Source organism: Nothoprocta perdicaria, unplaced genomic scaffold (assembly GCF_003342845.1).
Source record: "Nothoprocta perdicaria isolate Ctin4 unplaced genomic scaffold, notPer1 scaffold_8, whole genome shotgun sequence".
In the NCBI taxonomy this organism is placed as follows: domain Eukaryota; kingdom Metazoa; phylum Chordata; class Aves; order Tinamiformes; family Tinamidae; genus Nothoprocta; species Nothoprocta perdicaria.
In genome coordinates, this window is record NW_020456087.1 from 7,187,173 (window position 1) to 7,210,019 (window position 22,847).

The 22,847-nt window shown below is 39.6% G+C and overlaps 1 protein-coding gene across 13 annotated transcripts in view; it reads right to left on the bottom strand.

Moving 5' to 3' along the window:
- The window catches only part of RALGAPA1 (Ral GTPase activating protein catalytic alpha subunit 1), a 114,821-nt gene extending 91,981 nt beyond the window's left edge, over positions 1-22,840 (bottom strand). For 7 of the 13 annotated variants that reach the window (XM_026051741.1, XM_026051731.1, XM_026051732.1 and 4 more), the window contains exons 1-11: positions 22,608-22,713; positions 13,382-13,492; positions 12,810-12,859; positions 11,226-11,283; positions 10,702-10,745; positions 9,619-9,796; positions 8,780-8,895; positions 7,633-7,771; positions 2,738-2,946; positions 2,156-2,395; positions 705-896 (exon numbers count right to left, since the gene is read on the bottom strand). In XM_026051741.1, coding sequence (XP_025907526.1) covers positions 705-896; positions 2,156-2,395; positions 2,738-2,946; positions 7,633-7,771; positions 8,780-8,895; positions 9,619-9,796; positions 10,702-10,745; positions 11,226-11,283; positions 12,810-12,859; positions 13,382-13,492; positions 22,608-22,713 — 1,443 coding nt within the window. Of the gene's footprint in view, positions 1-704; positions 897-2,155; positions 2,396-2,737; positions 2,947-7,632; positions 7,772-8,779; positions 8,896-9,618; positions 9,797-10,701; positions 10,746-11,225; positions 11,284-12,809; positions 12,860-13,381; positions 13,493-22,607 lie in introns of all 13 variants that reach the window. The other 6 variants (XM_026051740.1, XM_026051738.1, XM_026051739.1 and 3 more) reach the window with 1 other exon arrangement.
- Between the last annotated feature and the right edge of the window lie 7 nt (positions 22,841-22,847).

Here is a 22,847-nt window from a genome sequence, read left to right on the forward strand (position 1 = left end):
ATTTTCCCCCAATAGACTTAACAACAAACTAAACTACATAAAATCTTTTAAAAAGKCCACTTAGGATGCATCTACTAGCAATTCCAAAAGGTGCACCAATATGTACAATAAAAAAGAAACTATATAGTGTAGTAATACGGAATGAAATTTTAAATTACACTTTGAATTTCAGTATCATCTGCATGATTCAGTGCATGATTATTTGCAAAAACTTAATGCCTTTGTGTTTTGCCCCAAATAAGAGACTTCATTGGACGTGAACACAGATGAGCAACAGTCTAATAAAAGTACATTAGCATGACAGATRTTAGCATTAGAGGTGCATAAAGAGATTTCCAAAGGGAAAAGGGATAGCTAGGGGTCCAAACGGCACTGAAAGTCAACAAGATGGGAATCCCAGCCTTCATTTTTTGTTTTTCTGGAGACAACATAAAGAGGAGTTAATGCTAGTTTGTGCTACAACAAGAAGCTGGCATAGACTGGAAGGTATTTTCGTTATCCTTCTCTCCTACTTAGTTTCATTTAAATGTATTTTTACCTAAATGTCTATTTCAAATCTCTCCTTCAAGTTTTATACTAATACCAAAATGTTATATGAAATTTCAGGTCATACATTACAGGACTCCAGAATTAAAACAACCTTATTACAATGCTATTTTTAACAGTAGGATGTTAAGTTTTGGGGCTTTTTTTCTCTCTTTTACCTCTTCTCTTTCTTTTGCTTTCTCTGAAGAGTTGTGATCTATAGCATTTTCATCACAATCTGTAGTTGTGCACTGCATTATTTCTTCAGGTTCTTTCATGAATAGAGGTTTGTCTTCTTGCTGAATCCATTCCTGATACACTTTTACCACTTTCCGCATGGCAGCTGCTTCACAAATTGGCAACAAAAATGCCTGGCGGTACAAAACAAGAAACAAAACGGAACAAAGCCACAACATCATCCCAGTTAAAATACTGGAAATCAAGTTAGAACTAAACTATTTTGCCTCAAATATTTATAAAGTTGAGAAGCGTCAACATAAAGCTCAAACTTAAAAAGACTCTATAATAATCAGGCTCTGTAATGATCCTTAGACTGCTGGAACTAAGGTTGTAGTCCTCATGTAAAGTAAACTAAGAAAGTGTCTAATACAAACTAAGGTCACGCACATTATTAGTGGTCACATCTTATTTTTACAAAATGAGAGTTTTTCAAAACTGGAGCCATAAAACCAATGGCTCCCTGAAAGAAAAAAAAAAAAAAAAAGGCAAAAAAATACCCATGCATTTGAGAAGCCCGATAGCTAATTGCTGCCCTCTTCAGGGAGTTTTATGCATCTGATTTGTCAGCAAAAAGTAGAGATCAATTGTTTGCCCACAASTTGATGGAATCCAGGGTGTTAATGCTGAAAATTCAATGCCCATGAATCCTCTAAGAAGAATTCTGCAGCTTACAGAATTCAACTGACACAACTGAAATTTCACCCCAACTGGAATAACTTAAGTTTCATGTTTTAGAAACATTAAAACATGTGGCATACTAGAAATAAATTTTTCATTGACAACTTCTTGATAAACCAGCACTTAAACAAGATCTCATAATCACGCACAAAACCAAAACAATCTAAACAAATCAAGACGGAACTGCTTTGTGAAAAGAGATTGAAAAAACAASAAMAAAAAAATCAATATTACCTGTKCTGTGCCTTTTTTCCCCCCTTTCCCCTACTTTTTCTTAAAAGTTTCCAAATAGACACATCAACAAACTAAAATTAGAAACCAGATTCAAGGTCTCAGGCTGCTTCAGGCCTTGGGCACCAGTTCAAATCTGGATAACTCCATTACCTCCCTCACCAATATGCCTCTGGTCACAGACTTGCTCTGTATATAGGAAAGTTTTGACATCTGCCTCATCCAATACTATCTATTTCATGTCGAAATATTGGGGCTTTTAAATGATTAGTTTTCTGTTGTTTAAACTAATTTCAGTGTTTTGCATTTCAACATGTGGGAAATGTTAGGGTTCTTCTTCATTTTCAATTCCTAAATATTTAAGGTAAGAAGACAGAAAAAATGCATAAATATTCTGCTTAACAAATATACTTGAAACAGAACTATTGACAGCTTACAGTATAACAATCAATAATTCTGCATTCTAGATAGTGTTCCTTACCTGTCGAAAGATTTCAGTTAGAAAGTTAACATTACTTCTTTTGGAAGAAAACACTTTGCGGACTATTTCAATGTCAGTTAGGTGTTCTTCGTCAATGCTGCAGAGGCTGGAAGAACTTGGTTCTCTCTCTGTTAGAGTGCTCGTATTAGAATGAGATTGTTCTGGCTCTGCATTTCTATCCTGTTTATCTGCATTCTCATTTTTGCTGTCTTCCCTTGAAGCCATGCTAGCAGCTGCTCTCTGAAACAAGAATTCGAGAATATTTCATAGTTCATTTTTAGTAATATAAATTAAACACTCCTTAAAACAAAGAACTCGGGGAAAAAAAAAAAGAAAAGTTATTGCATTTCAAAACTCTGCATTTCATCTCTACTTATTAAAAACAAAATTCAACTTAGAAGGGCTTATTGGACTTTTTTTTTTCTAAATAAAGTCCAATAAGCCCTTCTAAGTTGAATTAATAAGCAGAAAGCTTACGTAGAAGAGTTTTTCCTTGTCATTGGTAAGTACCAGAACAGAGCATACTATTGATGATACAGTTATTACAAAAATAAACATACTTCAGTTTGTACTTAGTCTTACCTGAATATTCTTTGGCACATTTTCACCTTCTGTTCCAGGAATATGAGGTCCTGTATGAGGTTTTGGCTCAAGCCAGAAAGACACCAGCCATCGAATGACAATGACACGAGCCTTAATGAAAGGCTCCTTTGTGCAATATATTGCTTCATTGGTTTCAGCATCTTTTTTAATCATTACGTAGTGAGGCTTTGGTCTCATCTGGGGTATTTCTGTAGGGAGATGCAGCATTTAAGCATATATGTAAAGAATAAGCTCCAAATATATAAGGAAGCTTAAGACTATAACCAGTACAAGTGAATTTTAGRAGTTGTTTATTATTATTTTATATATTCCCTATTGCGCAATTCATAACCAAGTGTACTGAAATAGATATAAGCGATTCCAAAGCTGGAAAAAAAAAGAACATTAAATTGAATTAATAAGCAGAAAGTTTATTTAGAAAACCTTTTTCTTCATTAATTACAGCTCCCAGATGAGCACATACTAACTGATGATACAAATGTGACAAAGTGAAAAACAAATTTTTGTTTGTATTTGAGCAAACAAAATTGTTTGCTCAGAAAGCAGAGACTGCGTATTTTTGCTATGAAGCAAAAAGCTCTTCCTTTTGATCTGAAAGCAGTTTGCATGAACTTACAGCCTTGATTTGATTTCTACTCCTGAGCAAGTGAAAATATCTTTGCATTCATCTAGATATATTTTTACTTCAAACTTTATACTGAGAGCAGTTGTAATAAATACAGCCTTTTCAGGCCCTAGGACAGATGAAGAAGAGTGATCCAAAGCCCTCTGGCCTCACAGCTTCAGCCTGTGCCATTCCTGCACTAGAAGATTCTGACAAAACAATCTTTACACTAATGCCCTGCCACAGCAAGTGCACTTGCTTCTCTGCAGGACTCAGCTGAAAGACAGTTCTGTGGTCCTACCTCCACCACCATAAATGATGCTCACAAGGATGCCAATCTTGTTAAGAAAGAAGCATGATTGTTTTAGAGATTTACAGTTTGCAATTAATGCTTTCTCTATTCAATTCTCTACACAATGGTTCAGAATGTCACAGCTCTTCTGATTCTCCATCCTGCCAGCAACAGGGATGGTGACTGTGTCACAGGTCATCCTGAACTTGCTTCAGCAAAACTTGGCCATGTGTAGTAAAGCAGCTTTGGAATGGTAACCATGCGTGCAATGGAAGTCTTAAGAACATGCAGAAAGACAACATATGTGGAGCTTAATGCATCATTCTACGAGCATATATACCAGCCAGTTGAGCTCCACATATGGTACCTCAGTATTGTAAAAAAATCAGCCTGAAGGTTGATGAGGACTTGCCTATCAAGAGTATATCATACCCTTGTAGTTTTAGTATTATGACTTTATCTCATACCAGCATGCAGAAAAAGAAAAAACCCTCAAGGCATAGAAAATGGAGAGCAATGGGTGACAGTATTTCAGCACTGTCCCAACCTTCTTAYGTTTTTCAATACATTTTAGTTAAGAGAGATTTTCCATAGTTTTACAGGCTCCGGTAGGTCAGAATGCAATCCAAAGATGTTAATTCTGGGTGTCAAGGACACAAAATAGTCATATTGGAGAATAGAAGGCTGTTCCAAAAGGCCATAGCTTTTTGAAATAAGAAATTCCTTCCCTAACTGTGTTCTCCTAATGTTAGATCAATAGGTATTTTAAGGGATCCAGCAAAACTTTCRACGGGTTATAGTGCCATAATATAGAGGAACAAATCTGGACAGCATCAAAGAATTAATCAGCTATCTTCAGAGTTTACTTGTGATAGTCATATTTTTGTTTTTGGCATTTGAAGTCAACACACAACCTGCTGCTAAGACTTTCCCATGAACACTACAGGTACAGAGCAGAACACGCAGCGCCAGCACTGAGGGTATCCAGTGCAGAACACGCCAGGGTCCTCTCAGCAGCCAGATAGTAAAGCAGTAACAAACTCCTCATGATGCTGTTCATCTGGGGAACGTTATTAGAAAACACTGTAGACTTGCATGCACTCTTTTTAATGAAACCATTAAAGTGGAAAACAAACAAACAAAAAATCTGAAATGACAACTCCTATACACATAACTTAGACATAAGGAGGCTTACACATAACTAAGCATCTACTACAGGCTTGGCTATGAATGAACAGAATACTCTTTTAAAACTTATAAGGATTTTATTTGTTAGAAACAATAAAAAAGACACAGTGCATTGTTTTCATTCTGTGCAAATCAGCAACTCAGAAAGGATATTAATACATCTTAAAACAGCAGTAGTTTTTAAACTAACATTGGAAGGTTTTTACAAAAGCAACAACAGCGTTAAAAAAGTATCATGTCATAGCATAGTATTTAGACTCAAAAATGATAGTCCTCTGTGGTATCTAGCAGCTGTAATACTGATAATACACTAACAGGACTCATACAGTATTTTCAGAAGGATGAAACATCGAGCAGGCATGCAGAAAACCTGCCTGGGCTGCCTCCTCCTGTTGTTTCACAATACCCTTCCAGAACATCCTGTCTGTCTATCCTCTCTCAACAGCACTCTGTCCTGCAGCCTCTCAAGTGTATTTCCCCCCTCACTTCTCTTGCATTTCCACATTTCTGTCAGTCTTAGAAGCAGGTTTCAAGGCTCCAGATGAGGATGCTGATCTAAAACCAAAGCAAAACAGAAGCTTGTTAGATTTTTAAATTGTTGTTTAAATTCACACATAGATTGTTCTACAGCACACCAATGAAAACCAGAAAGGTGTCTGTTTTTCTAAGATGTGATAAATGCAGAAATGGCAAGGAAGGTGATGGAAGACACATAGAAGATAAAATCAAAAGGCTAGTTAATCCGAGTAGGTATCATTGTGTAAGTATTGACAGCTCTTACTTTTAAGAGCAATAAAAGACTCTGAAGGAATGAGGACAGCTCATCTTGTTTCTGTTTGCCTGCAAATGAAAAGGGCTACCTAAAAWGACTTGGAAGTAGCGTAAAAAGATGCTTTACTATGACAGAAAAATGAACCTAGAACTGCAGGTATGAGAGCAAGGTTCCTATGGAAGAGTTYCCAAAGACTGTCTTACAGGATCCAAACAAATGCTGAAGAAATTTAACCCTGACTTCTCCCTCTTCTCACCCAGGAGGAGAAAAAAAAAAAAAAAAAATCCTCACCACTACATACATGGACTGATCATAGTGCCCTTCTCAGTTTCTTTAGCTCTAGTTCCACAATAGACCTACTTGTAACTGGAATGTTAACTATTATAACTGGTGTATACATTTGCCAAGTTGCCTTAGCATAAAAATCTCAATTCAATATATTGACCTGCAGCAAAATCCAGGTACCCATGGTATGAAAAATACTTTGTACCTCACAACATTTCTAAAATTATACTTTAGACCAGTGGCATCCTTTTTTTTAAGCAACAGGCTCAGCAAACTAGTATTCAGTATTCCAGTGTTTTCTATCTAAATTCTTGCCTGTTGTGAACAAAAGAACAGGATTGTTTAAAATAGGATGGAGAGAAGCATGCCAGAAGGACTTCTTTGAAGATAAAAGACTGTTCTACTTACCAGTATTTCTGTTGCTTCATCATTGTGCTTCTCCCAAATTTCTCAGGACTGGTTTTGACTTTGCACAGTTTAGGACACTGACTGGCTGATGACAGAAGCCTTGGAGATCTGTGTCTATTTCTTCTTCCTCCTCTTCTTTATGGGGGTTTTGGAAGTTAACTGTTCATGCTTCACAAAAGAAGTCCCAGAAATGACTGTGGAACCACTTCTAAGAAAGACCGAATCAAGACCTTCATATAGAAGGGGAACTTCACCTCACTTCCATACTTCTTCTTGCAGAACCTCAAGTGGCAAACAATACCGGGAAAACCAAAGTTGCTACCATCTCATTTGTAGCTATTCATTCAATTCTCACTGTACAGTGGCTTATGGATGATGGGCTTATATTGTTTCTTCTTCCCCACGTGAGAACGTTCACTGTCTTTTCCAGAAGAATACGGTTTTGAAACACTCTCCTCTTAAAAGACATAATCCAACTACCCACAAACACTGGCAGAAAACAAGATCTTGTTAACACACTTCCCTATCAGCTTGATTTTTGAAATTGAGACTGGAGAAGTTACTAATCCTCATGGTGCGAGGCATCAACAGGCAARAGGAGCCATGAAGCATCCACGTTATGCAAACATAGCAAAAATATAGCAGCTTAAAGCCTGGATAGAGGGTAATTTGCAGAGAAACATCTCTGTGATTTACAGCCCTGCTAYGCACTGATGCATGTAAAATTACCAGAAATGAAGACATAAACAGCTTCTTTGTTTAGAATGGGCTAAAAATCTCTAGATAAAGTTTTAGTTATGTTTGCTTAGCAAAACACCTAAAATCCCATGCTCTACATTGAAAAGATACATTTTAGCACAGTCAACCATATAGACTATGTTAAAACCTCAGCTCCTCTTTGTATCTCAAGCTTTTGACAAAAAACAATGGAAACATAACCAGCTTGCTCCTGCCTGAAATCTAATGTGTGTATCATATCATCGCAAAACTATTATTTTTATGCAGACAATGTTAATATCCCCCAAGAAAGGCATAATCCATTTTATCCTTCAATTAGTTTGTTTCTGAGCTTTCATCAACATAAGGTTGCACTGAAAGAAGGTTTTACAAGAAAACAATGTAATTGAATAAGGTAAATATAGCAGCTCAATTCAAATTAATGAAGTCAGRTGCCTCCATGAATATAGAAAAATCACAAATAGGAACCAGAACCACTACTTTGAAGAAGCTTCTTCATGGGCAACATCACTCATGAGAATACCTGCTTTGCTATATTCAGTATTACAGTAAAGGTRGTCATTTTAATCTGCTGGGTTAACACTTACCGAGTACAGGGTTATACAGGCTGGTCTCCTTACAGATGTTTGGGAAAATAGAAGGCAAATAGTATTTCTTAAAATTTGAGAACAAAAATGAAAATCCCTTTTCCTGGTTTTCCTTGTTCTTCCATTCCAAACTCTTAACCTACAAAAAACAAATGACTTGTGTTAAATAATTTTACTGYGACATCTACAAGTGGAAGATGATTGATAATTTTCTTCACTATAGAACTGTTTTGGATTAGTTCATGTGTCACTTACAAAACACTTTGGGCATAGATAAACTAGTTAAAACAGATGAAATATTTTGGGAACATTCAATGGAATGAAGAGGGAAACATTCGATGAAATGTAAAGACTTTTTGCCACTCCAAGTCTTCCTTCAAAGCTAGCTTAACCACACTAAATACTGTAACCAACAGAATTAAGGTCTTCTTCGAGGGCCTTCTGGTCAAGTCAGAAATAAACCTGAAATGATCGAYTGGATTTAATAAAATTGTTTTCAAAATGCTTTAAGAACAGTCACCCTTGCGTCTCTGAAAGTTTGTTTCAAGTAACTTGTACAKATAGATTTGTTACAGAAGATAATTCATTCACATGGTAGACAATATACAATCCGTCATCAACCACAAATAGCAGATGATGCCACTTTAAAGTTGTGCTACGCAGGTCTACCTTCATAGGTCAGAAGTGCTGCTAATCCTTCTTCATCACAAGACACTTTCCTACTGAAAAGCATGGCAAAGTGCTTCTTAATGATAAACCAGTTTCTGCTCTTGTTCTGCAGAATTTATCTGCTTGCAGAGTTGGCTAGTTCGTGAAGTCTACCACTCAACAGGAATTTTCAAAAAAGCATTTTTTTCTGTTCTTTATTACCAAGTCTGTCCTTGGTGTTCACATTCTTGGCGTTCAAGAATCGTGTAGATGAGGCACTTASGGACATGATTTAACAGGCCTGGTGGTGAAGGGAGTTACAGTGGGACTCAATCATCTTGAAGGTCTTTTTCAATCCTAATGATTCTATGAGCTCAGAAGACAGCAAATGAATTACATAAAATGTAATAGTTTAGCCACATTTTTTCCATGGCACACTAGCTTCCYGATATCACCTGTTCTAGATCTTTAACATTTGTTTGTAACCAATAGAACATACCTGAATTACCATGTATTTCAAAAGTGCTTCTAAAAAGTAGCTAGTTAAATCTTCTTGTCCTTTGTCTCCTGATTGCGGAGGAACCAGTGGAGTGATTTCCTCTATAGTCACTTGTGCTATTAAAAAACAAAACAAAAAACAAAATAGCAATTATTTTTATCCAGTTTCTTTCAAAATATGAGTATCTAACCAAATTATAACACTACACATTTACTTGGGTAAGCAGTGATAACTGCAGGCAAAACAAGCTACCCATAGATGTATTCTTTACATAAGAAATACAAAGAATAATATGTTCTTTCTATCTTTCTATGAACTTTAGATATATTTAGTCTTGGTAGACAGATTCTCAAAGGGTGTTAGTTATTTCATTTGGAATTTATATAGTGTCACAATTATGTTTTAAAAAAGCCAGGCAAACATTTGTTTACATCACCATTTTCTTCATTTAGGAGCTGACACTGTTACAGAGTTTTTAGCTCTGTTCTTCTCTTTTGCACTCTGAAGCTAGTCAGTTCTCCCCCMCACACACCTCCTTCATTTTTGCAGTTAGAAATTTGCATTTCACACTATGCACTTCATAATTCTGTGCTGCCTAAATGCAGTCTAGATTTGTTACTCCTTTCCTCCTGTAGAGGGATACATGAGAGCTCCAAACAGTACTTATATTTACTGCCCTATTTAACAGAAAGGATCAGCTGAAACACCAAGAACCTGAAAAGAGCTCCACCGATTAGATTATGGGCTCTGAAATCTGTATCACCTTTTTTATTTCCATGTATCTTTCCTATCCTGAGAACTGCTATGTATAAAGAGCATAGAAGTATCAAATTGCTTACTTTCTTGAACATTAAGTGGTGGGTTAATGAGATTATCTAGTGTTCGGGGCCCATATTCAGATTGTGGTGACGAAAATCCAGGAATCAAGCAAGAAAACATCCATAGCTGTTCTTTACTGCAGTTATTCTGAAGYGCTTGCAGCCACAGGAGAAAGAGACGCACACCTTCTCGACGTATCTTAAAAATAAAAATTAGAGAGAGAGATAAGCATAAGTTGGCTCAGAATATACAAAGATATTTACGTTTGCCGTGGAGAGATGAGGAGAGAAAAAGGTAAGAGATAAAAAGATGAGATGGACAATATGACTCAGAAGAGCGAAGCTACTGCATCTGCTACTTCTGCAGAAGTACAAGGACAACCCTGATATCTTCACACTATCATATTTGCCCCACAGAGGTTTTCATTATTATTATTATTATTATTTTAAATAGGTCCTTCTGTAATAGGAAAAAAAAAAGAAAGAAACCTTTCATAATATCCAAAAATAAAGAGGAAATTACTAAACGGCYCTGCCAATTATAATAACAAAGATTTCTGCAGGACTCGTCCTTCACTTTTCTTTCTTCACCTCCCCCCTGAGGAACAGGGAAGGAGAACGGCAGCCCTCTCCCACCCCTCACGCTGGACTGCTTCAGCACCAGCAAAGCCTGCAGGAGTTGCAGAAAGGAGGGGAATGTTTATTTGCAGCACATCCAGGAGTACCCTTGGTTAGTGCCTTCTGCCCCTAGGTCACCTACCCACTACCAGCAGTAGTAGTGGGTAGAAGTTTTCTACTTCCAGGACAGCCCAGCCTCCTGAACCATGCTTTCCTTGCTCCAACAATGAGCAGTTAAGGCCCATTTCTGCTTTTGGGCAAGATCCTTCATCCACTCGTGTGCACTCAACTTCAGTATTCTCAATAGTCATGTTACTACTGTAAGAAGTTTTACTGAGTTAAAGCTAACAATTAAAAGTCATGATCAGGTTCTGACCTCAGTACTATTACTATAAAAATACACCTTGATAATCCTTTTTCTTTCCTTTTAATACTTTCACATGTTTTAGGGAAAAAAAAAAAGTAGCATGCAATTTTTCCCTATACCTTTAATGAATTTCCAGTGTGAAGAAGCTTCTTTAAAATCAATCCTGAAAAGAAAACAAAAGTAACTGGTTTTTGCTTTCTTCATTAGGGAAAATGTCAGAGTTCTCGGTCAGACTTGATAGCATCTTTTGAACAAGTCCTTGGCAATCTCCAGTTTACTCTTGGTGAACTTGATATCCTCAGGCAACTCTCAATGCCAGAAGAAGAAAAAATAAAAGTCACCGTTCACAGCTTCCTTGTAACCTGTAATATCTTTTCCCAGGGATGTGTTAGAAGAGGTGCATGTGCGTGCATGTGGGTGTGTATAAATACACCTTTAGCATCAATATTCCCCTTCTGTAAACACAGACCTTTCAGTCTGGACTCCCAGCTTTAAATCTATGTAGGAAAAAGCATCCCATACTATAAAGCCAGTTATTTTATTAACTTGAAAGCCCTTTATTCCCGTTATGCAGCTTAAAGTTTAAGGAAATGAGCAGCTCAAATGTAGTGCTCCGAATAAATGAATAAATCAGTCAGCTTACCAATACTATGAAATTGCCATCTCTGATGAATCCTTTCTGGAAGAAGTTGCAGTATTTTCTACAAAAAAACAGAACCCAGAGGACTGTGCTGCAGATATCACATTCAGAAAAGCAAAGGACACTCTCACAAAGCCCACAGACTGGAAATTGAAGAGTTAATTCAAAGAAGACTTTTGCACTGGTTTCCTTGGAAACATAGTCTTTTCCAGATAATCCCACTCAAAGCTAAGACGCCCAAAGGCTCTACAGATTGCCTGAGGAGTCCTGCATCAGAGGGAGTTAAGATGTCTCTGCAGCCCTGCATTTTATCAGCTCCGGTGCCTCTCTGCTGGTTCTTACTGCACAGGGGGTGGAATGGGATGAACATCCATCTCTCTGTTGCTCTGGTTCACAACAAGTGTTTGCCTCTACAGCACAGGCAAACATTTACTTCAGCCTTTCAGAAGAAAGGAGATGTAATGAGCTACAGYGAAGCAATAAACAGAGCTGGGGCAATAATGGCCTGTAGTCAGATTTGTCAAAAATCTTTTGGATCATAAGGAACAGGGCACAGTTAATGGCGAGAGCAGTTATATAGCTAAATGTTCAAGTGCTGCATAATAGGTTTTTAGCTATTCTAGTCACATTACATGCTAGAGTCATTAGCTAATTGTAAACAGCCTAATTTGCCAAACGAATTACCCTGTCACTCTAGAAGCCTGTGCCTGGCTTCAAAAGCACAGGGCACCTACTAACACTTTATATAAACAACAGTGAACAAATCAAGTAACTCTCTTCAGTTTCACTCCCCCTGTAGCAGCCAGCCCTAGTTCATTGAGTAAGGTGCACTTGGTGCAAAGACCCCCAACTTGTTTTCAACCATGGGATGAGCACTCACCAGCTTTCAATCTTAAGTATTCTTTAAGAAGTGCAAAGGTAGGAATCTGCATAACTGCACATTCAAATTCAACATCTGCACATGTTTAAAAAGAACTCTTGCACAGATACAGAACTTCATAGCCACTTCAACTGGGGCGTGAGAGCTCCAGAAAAACAATCCTGGCTCCAACAGGAGCCTCCATCATCCAGGGAAGGCGCCACTCGACATTCTAGGCTATTACTAAACTCTTGCCTCTGCTCAGAAATGATTTGATCTAATTCAGTTAGTTTCCAGATCACCTTGGTTAAGTCAGAGTACACTTTTGGTAAGAGCAATTCTATTTTCAAATCATATTTTCTGTATCTTGTTATTATTTAACCCCTAGCCCCCCCTCCCCCCCCCCCCCCCCCGAAAAAAAACCTGCAACAGAATAAGGACTATTGTGAGAAAACCTAGGGTAACATAATATCAAAGAGAATAACTGGAGAACACTTTTTAAAGAGTTTCAGAGTGCACAATTCAGAAGGAAAATAACAACAAAACCCAAAAATTTCTGCCCCTGCAGATAGAGAGCATCTTTTTCCAGTCAAGGCACCTTCCTGCAAAAGACTAAGTTCTAAGCAAAATAAATTAATGTATTTAGATTTAAAGCATATTTCTATGCTAATAAATAAGGCTTAAATGCAAAGTTAAAAACTCATAGTGRGATATTCAAATTATCTTACCTCAAAAATAAAAAGAATAGAATCTAACTCTTCCCTCTGAGACTTGTGACCTAGACGTAAGTGAAAATAAATTGAAGATACACTTTCATTATTAAAATAGAATTTAAAGACCATTGACAAAGATCCTTGGATGTGTAATGTGTATTCTATAATCATAAAAGTGATCTAAACCCGTTTTGCAAAGAAAAGGATATACTTTCTAGCCACACAAACTGGGCAAGTTGCAAACTGTAACTGTTTCTATTAAAGAATCAACAGCTGGCAAAGATTAAGTTACACTGTATCTTGCAAAGCAAACCTTGCAGTAATTCTGCAGAACACAGAACAAGAGCCTAACAACTTAAGAATCCCATGTTGCAAAAGGGCAAAAATAGCCAYCCCCTCATTACATATTTCTTTGCCTTTTTTTTTTWTWTTTWWTTWWTWTTWTTWTTTTTATTTTGGGCACATTGCTGGCAGTTATAGATATCTCTGCACAGCTAACGATGCCATTGCTAATCACAGACACCTTAMATTAACACACAAGCACAAGAACCACTGAAGGGGGAAAGTGTTGCATTAGAAACACTTACCTTTTTGTTTAAGGCCTACTTCGATAGTCACAAAATTTTCAAAGAACACATAATATATATGTGAGAAATGTAGGTCAAAAAACTGTTTGAGATCGATTGACTCTGCATTCTCTGAAAAATAGAACAGAATATTTTTCTTGTAAGTATTTAGTCATGTACAGTTTGTATAACATTATCCAGCAGTAAAAATAAAGACTGCTAGAATAAAAAAATAGCTTTTATTGGTAAAGAATATGACAATTTTTTWAAAAAGTAAAGGTAATTAAATTGAATACAGTAGGCCAAGTGAGCATTTAGGACAGGAGAGGGCACCTTTTTTCTTGCACGCTCACTGCATGACAGCGATGCCTCCAAACCCTGGTCACAGGGCAGAGTCAACTGGAACTGCCACCATACACAAAGTTGTTTTAATTGATAACTCAATAAGAATAAAACCAGCACCTACCACCCCCAAATCCTATGACACAAGACTACCTCTTTTCCCTGCGAGCTGTAATTCCTGCCACAGCTAAACTTACACCAAAAGCAGAGAGAAGGAAGGTAAGAAATGACCTCTGTTACTTAGAGGAAATGGTTGGGGCGAAACGAGGATTCATCCCTCTTCCTTCCCAGCTCCAACCATGCACTTTCCCTCTCTGTCCAGACCATTTCCCTGTCCTCCTTTCCCTGGGTGATCCCAGGAGATCAGAGGCTGGGACAGGTCGTGGACGTGGAGAGGAGGCGCTGTGTGGGTGCCCAGGAGCTACCACTGCACGGGGGGCCCGGCCCTTACAGCCCTCTCGCTCACGGGGCAGAGCGACAGGAGGCCCGCGCTGGGCCAAGAGACCACAGCAGGAAGCAAACGGGCAACATTTGGGACAGGAAGATAAATAAACAGTGACTGAGAGCATTAGGAAAAAAAGAAGGTGGCAGAAGATGGTCTTTGACCCCATATATGTAACTGCTAYGTGGGAATTGCATATAAGACAAAAAAGGCAGTAGAATTGTTGAATATTTCATCAAGGAGTGGGAAAAAAAAAAAAACTAGTTCCAAACACCAAGAGAATCAGAAGCAGCTAAACAAGCAAACCAACATACAGGAATGCTGCATTGTGTGTGCCTGTTAAATGCTTCCTTTCAATCCCAAAATAAGCATTTTTTTTTCCCCATCAGAGATGGAGAAAGTAAATCCTGAGGCGTGGGAACCTCCCCCCCCCCCCCCAAAAAAAAAAAAACCCCACATACTTTTCCTTTAAAAGACTCATAATGTTAACAGTTCTTAATTTTTACAGATCCTATTCCCGGATTCTTCAATAAAACACTAACCGCCCAAGCAGCTTGCAGTGCCATTTGCCACGTGCATACATGTGGCCGGCACTAGAGCACACAGCCTCGCGGCCCTCTGCCCTGCTGGAATCCAGTTCAGGAAGGAATTTCAGAGGACTTTCAAGAAGCAAATCATTCCGGAAGCCTGTAGCTTTTTTTGGTACAATTCTTACAATTTTTAACTCTCCTGGCAAACGCACTTCCCCAAGCAGTCTCATAGCCACCCCATTCCAAACACAACCTGTATGATGGAAGGCATCTGTGAAGAGACTGGAGCTCTCCTCGCTCAAAGCGCTTCACTGTTGAAGTGTATCACTCACCCACCATCCGAATTTCTTTCACAGCTTACAGCAAAATGCTTTATGTCGTTCTTCATTAACTAGGGATCTGCGCCCAGTGAAAGGATTTCTAATACATATTAGTTGACCTGATTTTATCTTGAATAACTAAAACATATAACTCTCAAGTTCTCTCATCTTAAAGCATTTTCTCCAAGCCTAAGTCATTTCCTTGTCTCTTCTTACACTCTTCCAATTTTCAAAAATCCTTTCTTAAAATTCAGACCCCTTAAGAAGCATGAATGGTACAAAAAGACACAAAACATCTTCCCTACTAGGATTACACATATCTGTTCTTTTCACACAGCCTTGAACTGGAAATTTGCAGGAAGTTACTTGTATGTTTTGAATAGTTAAAAGTCTTACCGCCTCTTTACAGAAGGCAAAGAGACAGGCTTGTTTTTGGATGCAGAGGGATGACATAGAAACAGCCTTTCCTCCTTATGCTACAAAACCAAACACAGCCTTTTCCTTTGCAGCTAACCCAGGCTAACCCATTCCTTGTGCTCTTGACAACCTTATGCTTAAAGAGCAGAAGAGAAAAGAAAAGGCTCAGAAATAGGTCTGGCATTACTTAAATCGGTAAGAAAAGTTTCCTAGAAGAGGAGACAAAAAAAAAAAAAAAAAAAAAANAGAGAGAGAGATAATACGTACTGCTATACTGCTATACCTGAACAATAGCAAAACAAGGCTTGCAAAGCATAAAAATAGCTTCCACGCACTAAAATTCAAAGTTCCGGTACCATTTACAAAAACTGTTTGGCAGGAAAATGTAGCTCTCCCTGTTTGACAACAGCTTTAAAAAAAAATGCATTTGATGGCTGCATTTTCCTCACTAATTCTCTGCAAGTGAAAAAAATGAATCTCTGCTTATTTATGTTCTATATGTTTTTAATATAAAAAAATGAGAACAGTGCAAGTAAAAAAGACATTACAAAAAGACATTACACAACTACTCTATCCTTTACTCCTCCCACAATGCTTCCCTAAAATGCCTTTTATTTTTTTCTAGGGCCATGATTAAGAATGTGAGTGGGCTTTTACTTTTTCTTCCCCCCCCCCTTCTAATTATAGAAGCTTCATTCAGCTTCTGGATTTCATTTCTACTTTGATTAAATAAACAGACAATCAAACTGCTTTTTACTTCTGTTTTTGGTTAACTAAACTATTTGTATGAATTCCTTACAACAGTATTCCACAACCAGATAAACCAGAAATCATTTTCTTCTGAACCCATTGAAACTTGGAAATTTTGTTATTCCCCACCTTACAGACTGAGCTGCAGCACTGAAAGATTCAACAAGCTTTCCTAACAAGTGCTACGTTTTAGGTGATAATATTTTTAAGAATTTACCTTCTTATATTTTCAAGTTTCCAAWTCTTTTACAGGTTAGTTGCTTTAAAGCCTACAAGGGCTGACTATTTTAGCAAAAGGGGATTCCAGGTCTAATTCTCTTGCCAAAGAAGGTGGCCATAGTGAATGACGCTATTTTAATATGAATATCCTTTAACACTACACATTAGAAGAGTACCACCTCAGAGAGCTTGAAATAGCAACCTTAAGTTGTAAGTAAAGCATGCAAGAGAAGCAACACAGACTATTACTTTATATTAAAGCTTGCAAGTGACAATSTGCACAAGACTTCGCAACACCTATACAAGCCCACACATACAACACCCTGATCCTCCATAGGAGGAAGAGCTCAGTGACCTCTGGCTTGCAACAGACTATCTTCCTTCCCTATTTACTTCATTTTCTATTCATTACACTATAAATGATAAGCTAATTCCACAGAATCAATTCATATATCAAAGAGGTTCATTTAGTAAGGGCATATATCTATATTACTTAGATGATCACCTGCTGTATAAAGTTAAAAGCTTATAAATCAGATTAGTTTATAACATTTTGATTATTTAGGATTGCCCTAAGACACTAGTTTTAGGACTGTTTTTAGGACTGYCCTTGAAAATATTAGTTAAATCCCGCCCCCCCAGGATCTTAGAAATTTATAAACACTTTGAAGAGGAAATGAATCCACACCTAAGCCTGTGCATGCACAGCAGCACAGAAACGCATGTGACAGCAGAGCCTGGGACACTGCACCATTAGAGAACAAGCTGTGCTTAACCTGACATTTGATTTTAACTGTTTCAAWGTTTAACGATTTGTTTATACCTAAAACAGAAACAGTACTATAAAAACATGCCTGAATCCAAGATATTTAGTGAGCTTCTAAGCCTCATCTTCACCCCAAAATGAAGGGCTACTGACAACTGCAGCTAACAGAGACCTGGAAGAAGGCTGTATTTCTAAAGGGTCTCTGCTTTACAGAAAAGGTACTGAGAACTGAATCTTTCAGCATCAATTCTTATAATAGAAGCTTGTTGCCTGCTAATAGCACCTAAGTGGCATAAGTTTCAGTTAACACATAAGCAAAATGGCAATATACTCTTAGCTCTGCAAGGAATGAAAGTACAATTGCAGCTTTCCAACAAAACAGTCTAGGAAAGTCAGTCCAGAAAATATGGACATCCTCTCAAATATATAAAGATATTTGGAAAGGCTAGGTAAAAAGTGTTCAGAAGCTACCACAGGCTCTGGCACAGTTTGATTGTCACAGTGAAAGAGGCCTCATAACAAGTCACACTGCTTAGAAATACAGTCCTGCAAATGCAAATCTATTAAGCAAACTCTCTTTTTCCTTTTGTTCCAGATCACCAACAGCTACTTAACCAGAGAACTCAAACTGGTGGGCAGAAGACAGGCGGAAAGAAGAGGGAAGGGAAAAAGAAAGGGAGAGAAAGGGAAAAAATGCATTATTTGACCCCAGAAAAAAGTATATCTTGAGGTTTTTGGGTATCAAAATACTTCATGAAATCTTTTACTAGACTTAAATCCTGCATGAGACAAGTCTGAACTCCTGAGGACCAGCATCTGGCAGAGACAAACCTCTGAGAAACATCCCGCATGAGTAAGTGTTTCAAAAGCACTAATGACCATCATCTCCATACAAATAGCTACTGAGGCTCCTCATAAAGGAGCAAAAGCAGCTGACAGCTCTCCCAGCTAATATTCCACCTTGCACATAGGCTCCAYAGGAGTTACAAAACTCATAAACACTTTAAAAAGGCTTTCTTAAAAGCCTCACGTGTCAAAAACCTAACTTAGTCCACGAGTTAAGCCACGCCTGTTATTACACCGAGCCTAATTTCTTAAGCTGGACTCAACCTGTGGCCAAACAAGAACCACACCAAAAACAGACCCAGAGCAGTCAGCGTTATCAGGAAAGGTGGAGGGAAGTCACAAAGCAAAATAAATCACAYGACACTTGCCAAAAAAAGAAATAAAAAAAATGCAGCTTCGCACATGCACAGAAACCTCTGGTAGGGTCAYCTACCAGATAGAGAACTCCGGGCAGCAGCTGTCATTCCCTTTCTCCTCTATGCTAACACTATTTTCATTTATTCTACTACCATCGGTGTTACTATCAACCATGTTCAAGGGCAACACAGTGAATGTCATTGAGTTGAAGCATTAGGGCTCAATGCCAGTCAAGTAGATCTCTTAAATTAAAACCCTTTTTTGGACAAATGCAGTCTGTGTTCAAGCATTTGATTAAACACAGCAGAGTGGGTCTCCAAAGCAGAATGTTTCATCCTGTACAAAACAGACGGATTTTTCCTTTCCAAAAATTACTCACGTGTGATCCCACGTACCAACAAATCACAGAGTAAAACAAAGCAGAGAAACAAGAACAATGAGCGACAACTTGCGCACTTCAGACAGTGTTTTCTCAGCACTGCATTTTACTTGCATTCTCCACGATTTCAGGAATACAATTAGGATGGCTTTGGGCTATCAGGGGCAAAGGAAAACAAATGCTTAGAAATAAAATACCTTTTTTTCTTTCTCTCTTTACTGCTTTACTGTGGGTTAAGAGAAGCCTATGACTCTTAAACCACACAACACAAAAAAAGAAGATGCTATTAAAAGTTCAGCCTTAGAACTAAATATATCCAACTTTCCTTGTATATAGTAAGACTATGCAGAAGCCCCTAAAGATTTAGGATTTTTAGTCCTTTTTAATCTTTCCAATACATAAACTCACAAATTCTGACCGAAAGCACAAATTCGTAGCTGTGACATATCTAGTGTCAGACCTAAAATAACAAATCAGTATTGTTAAGGTATCGCCTTATGAAAATGGTCCTATATGCAGCTGCCTTAACTTATCTGAAAAGTTCTCAAATTAGTATTGTAATAAAAGGACAAATTAAATTACAAGAACTACTAGAAAGAACTTTTAAAACATAATTTTATAATCATAACATTTTTATATTTTTGCTTTTTCTAGTGCACAAAAGCAAAAGGACCTTTTTGATCCAGAAGTCTGATTAAAAAGTACAACATTGACTACAAAAACAGCGGTTTTCGCACTCTTTCCCCTAACAATCCTACAACTCTCAGGTAGCTATTAATCCCCTAGCAATTGCCAGCAAGTGAAAACTGCAGACTTCATTCCGAAGGCAACCCCCAATTCCATAGGCGCACCGAGTCCCTCCTCTCCTGGCTCCCTAGGAGCTAGCAGTGCTCCCACGGGCACTAACTGCAGCTGTGGGGCTCCCTCAGGAGCAGGGATCCTCTCCCACCAGGACCGAGCSACCTCCACGCAGGGCGCAGGAGAAGCCCGTCCCACATTCCTGCTCGGGGAGGACGTGATCTGACAGCCAAGGGAACAGAGAGCAAACAAAAGTCTTGCAGCTTCCAGCAGCCTTTTTAAGCCGGGAGGAGGAACGATTTGACAGAAATCACAGAGCATTAGGAAACCATGCGAAGCTGGAAGCAGCTGCCATACCTAAGGTGAGGGGCAGCAGGGAGAAAAGAGTCTCCAATTCCAGTGCTAACTACAGAACTACTAAGGCTRGCACAACATTTTCTGGTAATGGTGCACCATTGATTTACAGGGACATGGTATTTTCTACACTCCTTTTGCACAGAGACAAGTTTCCATTTTGACTGATGCTGCTTATTAAGCATAAATTTAAACTGAGTTGTCACCAATGACAAGGCTTTTTTTTTTCTTAAAATGATACAGTTTACTGCATTCTATACAATCTTGTAAGAGATATTTAAGTAATTCCATCTAATCTGCACTACTTTTCATTTATCAGACATAAAACCCACCTGTCTCTCCACTACCCATTCATGGAGCTTCACCAAGTACTTCAAATTTGTACAGTCACTTGTTAGCTATGATATCATGCTCTCTCATTATTCCTCTATTTAAATATTTTTAGATTACATTGATCTTTAAAAYGCCTTCTAAGATCCAAATGTCAATCTTTCATGACAGCAATGAAACCAACCACACTCCTCTGGGTAATCAGCAACACATAGTCTTATAATTCATGAGCACTCTGCCTTTTTCAAGACTACTTCATTATTTTAGTAATGTCTTCCTGAAGAAAGTATCTGGAATGCTTCAGTAATGGGAAGATGAGCCAGTACTTCCTCGCCATCCCTGAAGTCTCTTAGTTAAAGTTATAACCATGAATCCATAGGTATGCCTTGGTTTATCATCGCTACACCAAAGACTAAGAAAAGCAGAAAAAAAMCCCCGACTCATGCTCAATATACAGTGTAGGTTTACTGAAAGGTTCTTAAGCTTATGAACAGAGGAAGCTTTTTTACTCCTGGGATATAAAACAGAATTTTTTCCTTGGTGGTCTTCTGGTYACCCATGTGCAGATGCTGATTGCATAAGCACAGCAAGACAGGCCAGGCTTCCTTCACAGATAGACTCAGCTTGGCTGGACAGAGCTCAGCGTGCTTTTCCCCATGAATAGGGAGCTGGCAACAGCTAGCCGGGCTCCTCTGGAGCAAATGGAAAGCCACCAACTATTGTGCTGTGGGGGAGCTATCACTGGGGGGAAGGCCGAGGGGGAAGAAGAAAAACAGAAAAGGTAAACAGAAAATCTACTTCTTCACTGCTCAAGATGCAGGACAGTGTCCGCATGAGCGGTCACCTCAGGCAGCAGCCCAGCCAACGCAGGCACGTTATTCTTTTAGTTTGGTTCTGCAGAGTGGTCAAATAAACAGCTGGAGAAGCAGGGAAAGCCAGCTGGAAAGCCAGCTTGCGAAGCAGCAAGATTTAAGGGGAAAGGCAAAGAGGTGAGCAGAGCAGAAGATGGGCCTCAAATCCACAAGAGATTTCTCTTAAATTAACGCAGGAGTTAACTGCAAAGGTTTAAAAAGCAAAACACACAAGCAACCAACAAAACCCAGCAAACCCACACTACATACATGTGGTATATACCTGAGGGGCCTTCTCCCACACCTGCAGACAGGAGGTGTGGGAGCTGTGCCCCTGCAGTCGAGGCACATGCATGTGTGGGGGAAAGGAATGGATGGGGCAGGTTCTCCTGCAGATTTAGTTTGTCCTACAGTCAGTAAGCACAAACTCTGGATCAGATAAGAACCTTTGGCTGATACAGAGCTTGAGGCTCAATAAAGCTGTGACCCGTTGCACCCAAGAAAGCTGAAGTAAAAATGCTGCTAATAAAAGACAGTAATGCCAAGTTTGAAACAGACCAGACCAGGGCCAGACACAGTGTTTTGTAAACTAAAGCAACACTAGAAATATACAATATACTTTAGCCAGGAAACCTACATTCAGAATTGTACTTAGAATAAAAAATAAAAAGAGTTATATAAAGAAGCTAAGCTTCTTCAACTGAGGAAGTAGCTAAAAACAAATAAAAATCAGCACAAGAACRAACAAGTAAGTACACGTAGCGTGGAAGAGCTCTTTAATTCTGAGTGAGGCAAGCAGGTTCATTCGACCACTGGGGTGTTTTTAATTTTAATTAGAAAACAGTACTTTTATTTTCTGCAGCATAGTAATTATTTATGCCTACCAAAATTACAAAAGATCACGTAGCAGGAGGTGCTGCCACGTGTGMACTGATGTTCCTTCAAATACTAACGTAGGAGGAAAGAATGGAGCAACAGCCGCCTTCTCTGAGCGGGAAGGATCTCTCGTTAGCCTACGGAGGAGCTTCCCAGACACCCCAGATGTGGGGCACAGGCCGCCCCCCGCTCTCAGCGCGGGGCGCGCTGCCCTGGGGCCGCTCTGCTCGTGCGGACCCGGTGCCAGCAGCAACACGGGCACCCCCGGAGCAAACCCCCTTCCTCAAGGGCAACTGCGGGAGGATGTTGATTGTCACGGATACATCCAGGTAACGAGTATTGGCACGTAGTTAGCTCTGTTTTCTCGTCACGCAGCTCGTGCACCTAGGCGCAACGTGCAGCTCTCGGGTCGGGCTGTGCAGATGCCCTCAACACAGCACGTCTCTGCTCAGAGGGGGCCTCCCCGGCCCATCCCGGCACAAAAGCGGGGGAACCGACCAAGCCCGTCACGGGGGGCACTCACCGGGGCCGCGCTCAGCTCGGGGCGCAAGGGCTCGAAGCGGTTACCGGGACCCACGGGCCCGGGGCCGCCAGCGCGGCGGGGCCGCCTCCCGGSCCGGGGACACCGCTGCCCCCCGCCCGCCCCGCTCCGCCCGCGCACCCTCCTCACCGATGAGGACGCGCAGGTGCTTGAGGCGGGTGAGCGGGTCCTTGCGCGTGTCCAGCACCTTCTGCGTGGATTTCCGCACGTCGCCGTGCGGCTTCTTGGAGAACATCGCGCCGGGCCCAGCCCCGGCGCCGCGCTCCAGAGGCGGGCAGCGGCCTCGGGATCCGCCCGCGCCGGGGCCCCTACATCGCCCGCGGCGGCGGCGGCGGCGCCTCCTCCTGCGCGCGAGGCGGGCGCGGCGGG